This window comes from Echiichthys vipera, assembly GCF_963691815.1.
Source record: "Echiichthys vipera genome assembly, chromosome: 21".
Lineage (NCBI taxonomy): Eukaryota > Metazoa > Chordata > Actinopteri > Perciformes > Trachinidae > Echiichthys > Echiichthys vipera.
Window position 1 is genome coordinate 15,804,695 of NC_139846.1, and position 15,824 is coordinate 15,820,518.

The 15,824-nt window shown below is 42.4% G+C and overlaps 1 protein-coding gene across 1 annotated transcript; it reads left to right on the forward strand.

Annotated features, from left to right (window-relative positions):
• Positions 1 to 564: 564 nt before the first annotated feature.
• LOC310963533 (uncharacterized protein) lies at positions 565 to 15,824 on the forward strand. The gene is made up of 18 exons (XM_083936397.1): positions 565 to 708; positions 1,517 to 1,628; positions 2,644 to 2,707; positions 2,836 to 2,870; positions 3,623 to 3,683; positions 3,761 to 3,817; positions 3,907 to 3,960; positions 4,493 to 4,541; positions 5,983 to 6,390; positions 10,010 to 10,144; positions 10,319 to 10,415; positions 10,998 to 11,053; positions 11,762 to 11,809; positions 12,014 to 12,122; positions 12,940 to 12,985; positions 13,321 to 13,419; positions 13,536 to 13,616; positions 14,647 to 15,824. The coding sequence occupies exons 1-18, from the start codon at positions 570 to 572 to the stop codon at positions 15,007 to 15,009; spliced, it is 2,013 nt and encodes a 670-aa protein (XP_083792523.1). The 5' UTR covers positions 565 to 569; the 3' UTR covers positions 15,010 to 15,824.

Here is a 15,824-nt window from a genome sequence, read left to right on the forward strand (position 1 = left end):
TGAGTAGCCCATCTTGGCTACAGAAGTGCCAGGCATTGAAAATGCATTATAAATCAAATATTATAAGCACTTTTTTTAATAAGATAACATTAGCTACAGACGGAGCTGTGTGTGAGTAGCATACTTGTAACCCATGGGTAAAATCTATTCAGGCATTAAAATGAGGATTGCAAAAGTCCATCTGTGAATTAATATTCATGTTTCAGTTTACATACATATGCAGATATGGGCTAACTGCAGAGGGGGAGTGAAAAATATTTCCATAGACATTTATATAATATTTGAAATCCAGTGTCTTTAGCCTCAAATTGACGCACTCAGTGTAGAGCAACAAGGGAAACATCGCGATATGAAAAGCACAGTGAGCCTAATTCACCCCTGAAACCGTAGCTCCCAAACACCCAGGCACGGCTACTTGTCGACCCCCAGTGATGTCTCCACATTAGCCAGCAGCAGCCTCGGCTCTCTGGGTTGTAATCGCATCAGCTCCTCGGGCTCAGCCCCCTCGCTGCTCCGCACGGTGTGATCAGCTGATCCGTCACGTGGTCTGGTGTCACCCTTTTTGCAAAATGGAGTTGTCTGAGTCGGTGCAGAGGGGGCTGCAATCGCTAGCCGATCCGTCCGCCTTCGACCGGGGCAGCTACCAGGTGCTGGTGGACGTGTCTTTCCGGAGCCTGCTCTCCTCTCATGCCGATCCCGAAGTCCTCGGTGAGCTGCCGCCTCTCCTTTTTTCTAAAGAATAGCTTCCGGGTTCCCCCCAGTGTGGATGTGTGTGTGGAGGAGCTGCTTCGGTGTTTGGCGGATTTCCACGGGGTTGCTCTAAAAAGACGATCCCCGTGTTTACGTTCCGGTCTTTATAATGAGGCGGAGGGGTTTCCGCAGACAGCCGCTCGTCAGCTGATCTGCAGCGGTGTTTCGCCCTCCCTGCCGCCTGCTTTACATTCAGCAGCCGTCGCTCAACCGCACGGCCACTCGGGATGCCTTTTGTCATTTAAACTGACATCAAGTCTACTCAGCACTTTAGGAAATACTATGTTAGACTATTCCAATCACCATTAGTGAAAACCCATTAGCCGCTCAGAGCAGCTCTTTGAACCCAGTGTGTTGCTCATTTGAATTTAAGCAGCAGCTACTCTAAAAACGCTATTTTGATGCAAAACGACAGCATAGTTGGCTATTAATGCAATAGTTACAGCCACTGTGTACTGTCTGTGATGTGTAGCCCAACTTCTGCAGCATTCCGACTCTTTATAATGGCAGAATTATGTAGAAAATGAAATGTTCACCATGCAAACAAACAAACAAAAGGACCCCTGGCTGGTGCAGCTGAGGGGGCCCCATTCACATGCAAATCGTCATTGATTTCCATTCTACGCGTCAATCCGGGGAGCACAAGTATGGATCGCAAATGTAGGCTACATCATTTATAGCCAATCTGTTGCGTCCTATATAGAGAGAATACACGCTGCGTGTCGAGCATCGTAGCCTGTACTGTGTGTGTGTTTGTGCTTCACAGATGAGCCCGAGCTGAAGCAGCTCGACAAGATCCTGCTGAAACAGAGTCACAATGCGGCGACCACCTTCATCCTGGAGGCGGTCAAACAAAACGCGGACAAGTCAACGATAAGGTAGACCAGACAAAAGGTTTCCCCTAACGCTATATGCAAACATATCTCAATGTTTCTGAAAATTGTGCTCTACCTTTATATTCTAACCTCATGAGAGGGCACGTGTTACCTGCTGATTGCATCTCCCATGAGACCTTGAGCCTTTAGGATTACAGCAATAAACTGAATGAATGTGGAATATTGTGTGACAAGAGTAAACGACACAAGAGCAAAGCTATGCATGCGTTTCCAATATTGCAAATCAGTGGGACCCAGAGGGTGTCATGTGCAAATTGTTGTGTTCTGAATGTGTAGCCTACCTTGCAGATCTGTAACCATGGGTTACCCTGCTTGCAGCAATATTCACAAAAACGGCCCAGCTATTGTGCAGGTGGCATTATTAAGCAACTTTTGGATTCGTTTTATGGAACAGCAAATGGTCACAAATCAATGAAAAATAATGGTTGTTCCATTTGACGTATTTGGATACACCTCAGTGGATTGGTGGTAGGTTATTAAAATATGCTTTATCAAAATTGCCTGTCTACGTTTTTTTTTTTTTAGCTTTTTAATCTTTAGAGAATTAAGGTGATGTTCTAGTCACCCTCACAGTTTAGGATAGAGAAAGTGTGTGTGTGTGTGTGTCTCTCTCTCTCTCTCTCTCTCTCTCTCTCTCTGTGTGTGAGACAAACAATACACAGTTAAAGAATAATTAACTAAATAACTTCTAGGAAAGTATTTCTTCTTTTTCCTCACTCCCTTAAAGCTCAATTTTTTAATATCATCTTGTATTTCTCCACATTCTAAAACTGTATTTTACCTGTGATTACAAACCTTATGTGTTCACTTGGAAAATGGAGACACCCATATTCCTTAATTTTAGCACTATAGCACTAAAGTAGTGCTGGTGTATTCGTCCCCCTCTGCTCTCTTTTTTTGGAAAGTGTGAACAAAACCAACTAAGGTACGATTTAAACGCTGTGCAGTAAACGCAGTGTTGTGAAAATCTAGTTAAAGTGTTGTTTTCTTTCTGCAGCTCCTGCCTCGAAGAACTCACATTCAGTGCAGAGAGAATAGAAATATTCTATAGCGCACATCAGGTGACAGTTCAAACAATACTGCTTTCATTTTTCTTTTTAAAAATCTTTTTTTTTCTTTGTGTAGTCTTGTGACTGTGTATGACTCGGCCATGACTCATTGATCCCACCTTTTTTTTTTTTTTTTACAGAAACACAAAAAAGAAGTGGAGCGTCTGTGTGCGAGGTAAGCCGGAAATGTTTGGAGCTGTCAGTGGTGATGAGGTCTGTGGAGGTCCTGGTGTTATTTTTGAGTTGTTTTAACCAAACTGATCCTGTCTTCGAGATGAAACTGGAACACAAGTTGAGTTAAACATTGCAGAATTTTAACTGAACGATTTTGCTGATTGATGCTTTATTGATCATCTCAAAGTGAAGGTCGACAGTTTTTTCCAAATTGTATCCAGCTCCACTTCACTAATAATAACGCTTAATGACATCAGACGTGATGAAAACACATGAATCAACATAAGTGAGTATCTGAGTTCAAATAGTTTCGACGCACTCTCAGAGAATTAGATTGGATTGAGCCAAAATGAAGGGAAGAGTGAGCCAGTTGTTGCCCGGTGAGGAGCAAAAGAGGCTCGAAAGGGGACATGGAGTGTGATTAATTGCAATGTAAATGCTGCTTTATGACGCGCCATAAACAAAGACTGTTTGCCAAAGAGCCCCATTGTCTTCAAACTGATTTCAAACTACTGCAAACGAATAGTCAAATCCTATAAAACACAGAAAGTATTTTTAATCTCACCCAAAACCCAAAAAGTATGACCCAAAAATGTGTGATTTCAATAACCTCAAATGCGCTATTTGTTAAATACTGAAAGGCTAAAAATGCTCACATGAGATACATTTTCAGAGTGCGTGTGTTCTTTTTCTCTCCTGACTTCCTGTGTGATCTCCACTTAATCAACAGTTTTTTTCTCTGTCCCTCTCTAGCATAGGAAGGCGCCCCCCTCAGATTAACGACGCGTCATGGCAGCTACAATACCACGTGAAGGTGCGTAAAAAACAAGTTTTGGGAGCACATTCTTGCCTTTTTCTCGCGCCAAACTTAAATATCCTTTCCCCGAACAGAACGCTCAGGTCGATAAGGTCAACGAGCCTCTTTACTTGATTTCACTGAACACTGAGGTGAGACTCACACACATTTTTATGCCTCCACTTTCCTGGGATTTTGTGTTTCTGTACACAACACAACACATTTGTTCCTTTTTTGATAGAGTGAAGGATCCTCGGAAGATATCGACTTCACCTGCTCAGTGGAGCAGCTACAGGTAGACGGACGATTTTGTTCCTTGTATCCTGCAGTCACAGCGTACTCTTTTTACAAACCACATTCAGCCTGACTATGAAAAAAAACACAAATCAAAGAAGTTTACTCACTGACTTTACAGCTGCAGGGCAACTTCCAAAGATTATTTTGAATCGTATCAATATATCTGCATGTTCTACATAATACATGACTCTTTTTTTTTTTGCACATGAAATATAAAATAAAACCAGCCCTCAGAACCTGATATTGTATTGATGATGCATTAAGTTGACCTAGTGTAAAAAGAAACCTCTTACAAGATTATAAAATTCCTGTTTGATGCTGTCAGTTTATGTCATGTGTGTGTATTTAAATCATGTGTGCTGCAGTCAGATTCATGATGCAAAATATACGCTCAAGTGTCAAGTCAGACTCAATTAAATATTCTGAACGCATACTAATTTGGGTAAATAATGGTGTAAATATTATTGTTTTCAAATGGATATTTAAGGTTATGTCCTATTGGAAAATGATCAATGGTTTCTTGTTTTCAGGATCTGGTGGGAAAGCTCAAAGATGCTGCCAAGAGTGTGGAGAAAGCCAGTCAGATGTGATGACGCTGGTGTCCAGTTTCTTTTTTTTTCTGCACCACAAAGCACTGAACTTCAGTTTCCAGTGGCATTGCTAGTCTCTTTATAGCTCCTTTTTGTACCTGAGATTGACATGACGTGTATGTGAATGAGACAACTATCATTTCAACCTGTGTTTCAATTAAAACAGTAAAAAAAAAAAAACTCCAATCCACCTTTGTGCTTTGAATAATTTCCTGATGTCGTCTTTAAAAAAAATCCATTTAGTGGGGAATCTTTTTAACCGGCTGAATACAGCTGATGTCATATTGCGGGTGTGTCAGAGACATGTGGAACATTTAGTTTGAATGTGTAGCCTATGAAGTAACAAGGCACATGTCTTGTCAACACTTAAAACCTGAATAGGATTTTTGCCATACTTCCATGACAGCAGTGTGTTTTGTTTCCTGCAGCGTTTGTTGCAACAAGAGGCTCAGTCCCAGTTTTCTTATTCTGCAGGACTGATGGGAGTTATTTATAAGACTCTACCAACACAGATTTGCCTAATGTTTTGTTTTTGTTTTTCTCACTTCATTGCTCTGTAAGAATTTTGCTCCCCTTAAACTCCCTGCATCCACCTCCATAGCTCAAAGTTCAAAGCGCCTCAGCTCGAAGCACCACCGCGGCTCAGATTCCATAAACATTCGAGATGCCTTCACTTTCTGCGGCGCTGCAGCTGAAGGATAAAGGCTTCGATTCATCAAGTGGAAGTTGCGGCGCATTTTCTTTCTTTCTTTTTTTTTTTCAGATGTCGGGGACAGCCTGTGACAAAAGGTTTGACACCAGAGTCATTTGTCATATGGACATGTTTTAACCGAGAGCCTGGGTGTATTTTTTCATTATTTAAAAAAAGCAACGATGGAAAGAGATGAATAAAGTATAGAGCTGCATGTGTCTCCACTTCACTGCGAGTGGATTGATGCATTTTGACGGTCAAAACGACACGGACGCGTGTGAGTGCGTGTGCTGCGGTTATTTTTAACATCAGAGGGACGAGGGCACAACATCAGTAGCCTACTTTTCTACAGACGCTCCTAATCATAGTGCCGTTTGAGCGGAAGGATACACATCAAGGGTATGGATTGTGCATTTTCGAGGGGAAAAGTGTATCAAACTGTCTGAATGTGTATTACGGCTTATTCTGAATCATGCGTCATACATTAGAAAGGGCAGAATAAACCGACAGGGATTTTTTTTCCCTGCGCCCTTAAGCAGCTGGCTGCTGTCCTTTCAGCTTTACAGTCTCAAACACAATCTGCGGCGCAATTTATGACACACTGCGGTTAAAAGCTCCTTCAAATGTGGTCTACATGCGTGTATTTTGCGTGTTGTTTTACATCATGCGTCGTATAGCCTACATATTGGGAGAAACAGCGTACACCGACAGTAATTCCTGGGCACCCTTAAGCAACTAGACCACGTGACCAAATGTGGGGCGGTCGAACTACAAGCCATTTTGGGGACGGTGTCAGTTTCCACGGAGCACACACACACTGCTGCGTTTTTACTGGGGGTTGAAGCGGATATTTTGGAGGCAAAGTTATCGGTGCCGAAGTGGAAACCTCACCGAGCCGAACCGGGAAGACTGGGTCGTGTCGAAGCCGCGGATCGGATACCTTCAGAGCGCGCGACGGCGAGGGAAAGAGGAGTTTTATTTGCACATCTGAAATGCGCTCCGGTCCGCCGTGCGCTCTCCGCCACTGACAGCGTCTGCAGCCTGCTTCAAGATGGCGGCTCGGCTCCTATTCATTTTCTGCTGATCGCCTCCCAACTTTCATTGTCTATTCGCCGCAAGACCCACCGATCCCCAGCCGAGCCTTCAGGTACGTCTTATCCGATATCGTCTCTAACTAACGGGGCCGGAAGAAGAGGTTCGGGCTCGGCGCTTTTGTTGTTTTTTCTACGCACCGATCCAGCGGTGGATGTGGAGCTTTCAACGGTGGCTGCAGCGATCACCGACGTGGAGCTCCGTTAGTGTGTGTGTATGTGTGTGTCTGCGCACCACTTTTTTTCCTTCTTCTTCGCAAAACATGTTCCCCGCTCGAACACGAACGCGAATTAAGATCCGCGCACACCCGGCGTTGCACGACCTACTGTCCAGGCATGTGTCTGTGTAAGTCGATCGCGGCTGAGGTTTGCGTTGCGTCGTTTGGATTTATGTAAAGTGGGAGATCTCGGGCGAACCAGGCTGGGTTGGCTGAGATGGTAGCGGCAGCAAGTGCTTCCAAGCGACCTTTCCGTGTCCGTATTTCCACGCAGCGTGTTTATTTTATAGAGTTGGGATGCCTGGGGTGTTGGGAACAGGGTGGTATGATGCTTTCGGGCGTATGTGACTTAATGTTGGATTTATTAACTTAACTTGGGTCGCTCCCGTAGACGTGACAAGGAGGCGTACCGCTTCGACTGTGCATAAATGTTTCATGACGCTGCCTGGTAAACACTGGATCACGGTTAAACATGCACCGTGGCTGCCTGTGTCTCGCTGTAGGGTAATCATAATTAAGAAGGATGGTTGGATTTTTGAGAAATAAAAAAAAACAACTGCGGGCGACACATCGGACCGGGATACAGAGGGCAGGTTATGTGTCTCGCCGCCTAAGCATCGCTTTATTTCATATGGCTGTGCTGTGATCAGACTGTTTGTTTGTTTGTGTGTTGACATGAAAGCTCATTGTGGATCTCCACCGTTTCATCTTTATTTGACTAAAACGCTGGCGCAATGCGAGTCTGTATCTGGTGCCACAGGACCAGGCACAGACATGACCCAGGGCTTCTGCCTCTTGGGGGATGAAAATTATCATTGTGCTCGTGAATGCTGTTGGGCACCCTGTGTGTGCTTAATGGGTTAAAATTAATGTATTTTCACCCCCTTCGGGTTTGCAGGTCGACAGCCTCACGGGTCTGTGAATAGCCCAAAATGTAGCCTATAACCGGCTGGGTGGTTTACAGTGTGACGGGCAGAATTTCAGCAAATCAAACACCTCTTTTATTGGCTTTAATACGTTTCAGTCCATGTGGTCAATTAGGAATCTGCTGTTTATTTATCTCAAGATTTTCTGAATTGACTGACAGCTGTTAATATGAGGTCTTGGGTTTTTTTTCCCCCTCATTCCAGATTTTAATTGGGTTATATCCAGCTGCTGTTGATTTAAGTGTAAGGGGAACCTTTACAAGAGGAACCGCGCGTTGGAAATAAATTAGCTTTTGGGTTATGGCGAGAAGCGAGAGGGGCACAACACAACTCCTCATTTGTTGTTGCTTTATTGAGAGAATTACAGATTCAGTAGGGGTTCTGAATTAGCCTAATTGAGGTTGTGTTATCAACCCCGACTCCATAATTAAACCTAGGTTATGTGTGTCGGGGACATGGGCTGCATCTTCTGTACCACCAGTGTTTCTGGGTCAATGATGGGAATCTGGATTTTAGCGTGCAAAGCGTTTGCATTCGTTCCCACTGTGAATGCACTTTTTAAGGTTTGGATATGTGGAGTGACCGAAGTCTTATGAAGTAAACGCATGTAACCCCCACTGGACTGAGGGAGAGCAGTTGTCCAAACACCAGTCAATCGATTATCGACGCAACAGGCTCCCTGCTTATATGTAGGCACTGTCCATCATCATCCATGTGCGCAGTCGGAGTCGCCTTCCAAACTTGGCGCTCGGAGCATTAACATCGGCCGGGACTCGGGGGGCATGCATGGTGCCGGCTGTGGGTTCAGAGCTGGACAAGGCTGGCTGTCATCCATCCAGTGTTTGATCAGGGTCACCCCCTCATGTCCACTCTGTTGCAGTTAGATTTTCATTTACTGTCCCCCCCCTCAAATGACAGCAAAATACCCCCTGATAACCCAAAAGCCTTTTATTAATACGCACCGATTTAGATGTTTTCCAAACCTTTCCGAGATACACCTGCCTCATGGCTCACAAATACGTTACTGGATAATACGGAACAGCGATAATTATTTTTGGTATTGCAGGACTTAATTCCTCCTTTGAGCTCAGGTGGTTTGCCATAACCGGTTCTGTAAAGTTAAATGTCAGTTGGCACAGCTAAACGGTGCTGACGCTTAATAAAGGAGCCGTGTGTTAAGTCTATAATCGATAACGGCGCACAATAGATAAATAAGTGTGATCCAGTGTGCGCTTCAACTTCAGCAGTCTGCTGCCTGCTGTCTGGCCATGTTGGTGCTGCTTGCTTGCTTTCTTGCACGGTGCTGGTTACCGCGCACACGCCATGAAAAACACGGAGCAAGGCGAACCAGAATAGCTCTGAGATTATTCTCCCGGTTAAACATTATTCTCCTCCCCGATCCAAAAGGATCGGGCGATCTCATGTAAACGCGTTGGATACTGGTTTCATTTCCCCCCCTTTTTACGAAGGAAAACCCCCGCAGCCCGTTGAACCGATACGGGCTTTTTTTTTCCTCCACAAAATGGCAGCCGTGCTGTCGGCAGCCTGGCAGTCCAGCCGCTTGTCTGTGTGTGTGTGCGCGGAGGGACGAGGGGGGGAGCCTCCGGTCCCTTCCTTTTTACTCCCGCTCTTGCACACACCGGCATCTCCGCCGTGCTGTTTGTTTTGGTTGGAGATCCTGCCTTGTTCTCGCGACTGGAGACCAGCCATGTGGGAGAAAAAAGCAAAAGGAGTTGCCATAGAAACGCTCAGGTTTCCCCTGTAGCATGTGTGGCACACCTGACGCAGTGGATGGGTGTCTACTATCTTCCCACACTCACCCCGGGGGCGTCACAAACTAAATCGGTCCGTTTGGATTGAGATTGTGAAACGCGGATATCTGGTTCATTTTTGAATCAGTCTAATGCTTCAAATGGTCTGATTTGTGTTATGATTCGTAGCCTATAAGCCATAGAGTTCAGTCTATACCTTCTCTCTAATTTAAAACCACAAGTAATTTGGGCAAAATTCATGGCAACATTACGCATTTAACATCAGATCGCCCAACCCTTCCGATTCTGCAGAATACGTCCAAATCAGAACTCACGCCGCCCAGAATTTGGAGCCGATGAACCTTTGGCTTAAAGCCTGAGAGGTGCGACGTGCACCGCGCTCTTCCTCTCATGTCGCCATGCGTGAAACCGTGTTGATTTAAAATGAAGCCGAAGGAGAGACGCGCGGGCATCGATCTCTCAGTGGAAGTGATTGATTTATGATTATTCACTGCGCCTCAGTCAGGTGACTTCTGTGCTGCGCTACCTATCAATCTGCCACACCGAGACCCCCCCCCCCCCTTGGTTATTATTGGTTTAGCATAAAAGATGATGTTGCTTTAACACAGTCAAACAAACAGCAGCCTTTCTTTTGTTTTCCTCCAAATGGTCTGCTTTTGCGCTGTGAAAGAAAACCTGCAGCCCTCTGATGCCTCCTCGCATGCTTTGTTTTGACTTGCTCTTTTTTTTTTGTGCTCTTCCTTCTTCCCTTCCATGCAGGATTGCTGTTCCATCCTGTCAACATGCATCGGACAACGAGGATAAAGATCACCGAGCTCAACCCTCACCTCATGTGCGTCCTGTGCGGAGGATATTTCATAGACGCGACGACCATCATCGAATGCCTTCACTCATGTGAGCAAACTGACCGAAGCAGTGGCTGGGATGCGTTGTAGGGAAATGTTAAAGTGGAGTTGTGCACGGAGAATTCCTCCTTAACAAGAAGTCCTTAAGCCAGATTTAGCTCTACCCGTACAGATTCATGATGCCATGTGATATTGACAGTTTCTCTCTTTTTTTTCTCTCCAGTTTGTAAAATGTGCATTGTGCGCTACCTGGAAACCAGCAAATACTGTCCCATCTGTGATGTACAAGTGCATAAAACCAAGCCTCTGCTCAACATTAGGTGGGAACTGTGGTTATTGTATTTTCTGCATCTCTTTCTCAGGTTCATTTTGTCATTTTTTAGATAGAGATATTATTTTTTAAGCAAAGGCATCTTTCCTTGAGATGCCTTAGTTTCACAGAGAAAACAAACTGTCGGTACTGTCATATACATTTTAGATTTCTTCTGATATAAATATTTTCCTTTATTCCCAGTGTTAGTCAGCCAATCGTTTGAACATTCTTTGGTTCCTCCCTCTCACCCTTTGTGATTTCACCCTTTTTGTTTCCTCATTGAACAGCTGGATCAGCCAGTGATTGGTTAAAAATATTCACGAGAAACACTTGCATAATGGGCTTTTCCACCTTTCTGTTGAATATATGTGTTTTATGCAGGTAATGTATGTGCTGCAATGCATGAAAGGAGTATTTGTGAATGTAAGAAAACCTACTTTGCGGTGACAAGCTCATACTTGTCTTCTTCTTCATGAGCTTAATTGAATGGCAACGATTCAACCACCTGCATCAGTATCTTTTTCTAGTTTTTACTGCGAATACCGAGGATATAACATGACTTGACTGAAGTTTCTCTTCCTTTTTCTAGGTCTGACAAAACTCTACAGGACATTGTGTACAAGTTGGTCCCCGGCCTCTTCAAAGGTAAGAGCGCGACAGTCCAACTCAAGTCTGTATGTAACGTGTAAACTTACACTATGACTCTGCATCTTCGTACGCTCCCAAGCTTTCTTTTGAACGGTTGTTTCATAAATCAGTCAGTTGTACTGTAAGTGTTGACTGACAACAGTACAGTAACTGTACTCCTGCAAATAAAAAGTGCAGAAATAAGAATGTATACAATTTTATTCATTAGAGCCACTCCAAAAAAGACATATTTACATTTAGGTATGTTTAGATTTTCATTTTCTTTCAGTATGGATCATAATCTGTTATAAAAGGTGGTTGCTGAGCTGAGATCCTATTTACTGTTGTCGTCATCACATCTTGTTTTTTATTTCTTTGTAACTTTGCAAAGTGCTGCTTTTGTTTTGTGTTATTCCGTACATGCTGTGGATCAAACATATCAAATTAAGTCGGGCAGAAGTCCCTCTTTTTTATTGCCAATTGTCATATGCACCTATAAGAAGGGAGTTTATTAAAAAATGGATGTGGATGGCAGGTTTTGAGAAACAGGCTATTTTTGATGTATTGAAATAATAATAACCTATAATATTAAAAGGAAATGCTGGTAATTCTCTCATATCTGCCACTATTTTCTGATTTATCCTGGTATATTATGTAAGAACTAGATTAATATTTCTGTGAAAAGTGAACAGACCTGTAATTGCTCATCCTCCTGAATGTCCTCAGATGAAATGAAGAGGAGGAGAGACTTTTACGCCAAGCACCCCGTAGATGGTGAGTAAGAAAACACACATAAAACAGTCATTTCATTTCCCTTTCACCACACTGAAGCTTTGGATGGAACAAAAGACTTAATTTCCTTTCTGTATTACGTTGCAGTTCACTGTTTCAAATCGATTAGTTTTTTTTGGGTTTTTTTTAAGCTTCATTTTCTGGGTGTTCACCATCATTTATGTGTTGTTGGGTTTTTTTTTACAGCGTCGAACGGGTCAAACGAGGATCGCGGAGAGGTGGCAGATGAGGACAAGAGAATAATTACAGATGATGAGATCATCAGCCTCTCTATTGAGTTCTTTGATCACAGCAGGTAGGAGGAATTACGAATGCTACATCTGTTTATGTAGTTGTTGACACAATAGCAAACACAATATTTAAGTCAGTTACAGCGGCAAGAAATGTCATAATTATAATGTAATAATATGAAGAAAATTATGGTTCAATGTGTTTGATCATGTCTTTTTTTTAGATTTGAAAGAGGTATTGTCACATTATAATTGACTAGATTCAACCCGGACCCATCAGTTACTCTGCTGTTGGAAAGCATAAGGTCCTTTTATCCCCGGAGCTTAGTTTTCCTACTGTCAGCATAGTACATATTCATGTCAGAAATAAGTCATATCGTGCTAAATTGGGTGCTGAATACACTTTCTTTTAGTTAAGAAATTGGCCTTTTTTCCCCCCAATAATGGCTTTTGGATATCACCTATGTGGGTTTCCTCCAACTTGACTGATAGATATGTCATGTAATCTTTCAGCCTCATTTGAGTTGGTTCAAGATAAATGTTTTTAATTTTCCAAAACATTATGGTTTACAATGTATCGACTTTTTGAACATTTTAAGAGCTGTCGTGAGTAATAAGCCACACGCACCGCATGTGTCAAATACAGTTTCAAGGAAAGAGAAATATCTGTGGGGCAATAAAAAAGGGAAAAGCAGTAAAGTGCGCTCTTCATTCAAGTGGTGGGACGTCAGATGTCCGCAGAATCGATTTTTTAATTGTCTTATTTATTGCAAATAATTCACTTTTCCTATTGCATGTAGTTATGAACCTAGTACATGAAAAACATAACTATCACAGAGCTGTTAAGTATTAATATGTATGTTTTCTTTTTATCCTGTGCAGACTGGGAGGTGCAGTGGAGGACAAGCAGTCTAAAGATCAGAATATGGCAAGTCGACTTTGACTACAGTCTCTTTTCTGTCTGCATAATCACCCGTTTACATCCTTTAGAACGAAACAAGATTAAAACATACTGCAGACTTTTTGTAAGGGAAGCATGAATATTGAATTTGCCACCTCTTGGGAAATCTGACACATTATAACCAAAAAAAAAAAGATCCTCTTGAAAAAAGCCTACATTGTTTTTGTAAAGCAAATTCATTTCCCACTTTTAAGGTGGACCACTCTGTCATGATTTTGATGCTTAGTAACTCTATATCACTATACTTCTATACAAATATAGGGTCCTTTTGTATAATTTTGCAATATTGATATAATCTACAGGTGGCCAACAAGAGGTACCTGCAGTGTCCCGCAGCCATGACAGTCATGCATCTGAGGAAGTTTCTGCGCAGCAAAATGGACATCCCAAATGCCTTCCAGGTCTTTCATATATTTTTGGTTAACATAAACTCGAGTTGTGATATTATTATTATTTTTATTTTGTATATTATCATTATTTTATTATTTCAAATGTACCCTTTTCTCTCTCTCACTAGGTTGAAGTCATGTATGAAGACGAACCTCTAAAAGATTACTACACGTTAATGGATATAGCATACATCTACACTTGGAGAAGGGTAAGAGATACATTATTTCAGTGCAGTGCAATCAAATGTTCTTCTTTGGCCTGTTTGTGTGATACTTTATTGATGATTTGAAGTCTTGTACATTGTAAAATATATTTTGCTGTATTGTCAGCTGGAGCATAGCCAATACATTTAAACAAATTGTGATTTATTGTTAAAAAAAACATATATATATATATATATATATATATACACCAAGATAAATAACCAAAATAGTGACCAAGACAACAAATGTTGAACTTAAAATCCCTATTTCGATTTTATTTGACTAATAAAATACACTTAAGATTAAACATCACACCCCTTCATGACCCTCTGCACCACACTAAAAAAAATGTTTATTAAATAAAAAAAAAAATGCAAATCTAAAATACTGTTTGAATGCTAATGTTGGTGGAAGAGTCTACCTCAGATAATCTTATATACATTTCCAAATGTTTGATTTGGGGTTTATCTCCTGAGGAATGGAAAAATGCAAGTGACCTGAAAATATATTTGATTATTGTTAAGACAATAACATCAGTCCTTCAGAATATAGCCTATTTTGGAAGTGTAGTGTGTAATGTATAGCTTATACTTAGTAATAGTTTTTATTTGCTCCTGGATTGCAGGTGTTGGTACAGTACAGCTGTAGTCTACCCTATATGTTTAATAAGGTCGTTTGGACAAATGGATAGCCTACATGTTTGGTTCATTTTGTAGAATAAGGTCTGTTTGCACTACCACTGTAATTAAAAATGCACATTTCTCTCTTCATCTTGCACCTTAAAATCCACACAGTACACTGTAATATAGTGTTTTTAAATTTGTGATACTGTACTCTTATTGTAGTTTATATTTTGTATTTCTGATTATATTGCACCGCTGCTACGATGACCTAATTTCCTCTTGGGGATAAATAAAGTTATAAATAAATAAATAAATCTTTTTTTTGAAGTTCGGACGCTTTTGTCGTATGCACGTGTTTCTGATTGGACAGGTCTAATACTGTGTTGTGTCTTTATTCCACCCTCCCTCGCAGAACGGCCCGTTGCCGCTGAAGTACCGAGTCCGACCCAACTGTAAGAAGATGAAGGTGAGCCACGCGCAGCAGGAAGGTCAGAACAGCGCGAGCAGATCCGGTCCCGAGAGCGATTCTGCCAGCGACAAAGCCGGAAGTCCTGCCGGGGCTCCGTCCACGTCCTCGTCGCTGCCGAGCCCCGGTACTCCCGCGCAGTCCCCGCACCCGCAGCTCTCTCACGGCCCGAATAACGTCAACGGGACCCCGGCCCCCGCCGCGCCTCCGACCCCCAGCCGGCCCTTCACTCAGTTCGGCAGCAGTAGCGGCGGAGGCAACAAGCCCAGGAAGGTTTCTCTGAACGGCTCGTCGACGTCCTCCGGATGACGCGGGGCTCCGGACCGGACCAGCCAACGCCAGACACCCGCTCAGCTAATAGGCCTACTGTTTCCATGCCAACGTAGTTCCATTGTGTAGACAGTGTTATCTCTCTTTCTCTCTCCATTTGTTGTTCTGAATATTATGACATCATTATGTAAGTTTATACGTAGTGGAATCAAGAGACATTTCAAAATAAAAGCTATGAGGAGGTGGCGCGGGGATCTTCTTAATATGAAAGCAGATTTTTGATGTTGACAAGAAAAAAAAAGATGGCAAAGTCGGAGAAGAGGAGGACAAGCATTTATCCCATTTTAAAAGCTACATCTTTATTTTACCGACGTGACTGAAGATAGACTTTTATATTTTCTTTGATGTGTTCATCATGATTGTTTCATGTGTGTTGGCATATTTTTGGAAACTGTCAGTTTAAACATGCATGCTCATGATAACACTTTTATTCTTTTATGGAAAGCGAGTTCTGCGTCTCATTTAGACGTTTTCTTTTAGGGGGAAGTGTTCCAAGCATCGATCTTGTTTCAGCAAAAGGAACATAAGTTTGTTGGCTTCACGGAAAACATGCCTATGGAGGACAAAACAACATTAAATTGCCTTTTATGGAGAGAAAAAACTGTTTCTTCGGACTGCTTATCCTCCAAGTCTCTAACCCATTTGAAGCAGTTTTAGAGAATCCACGTGTAAATAGAAACAAAATGCATATTTAATCAGCGATGATGTTATTCTCTTATTCCCCTGTGTTGCGTGGGAATGATCTGGGCTCCTGTTCGGCTCCATTTCACGCTCAGTTGACAGATGTTTTGATG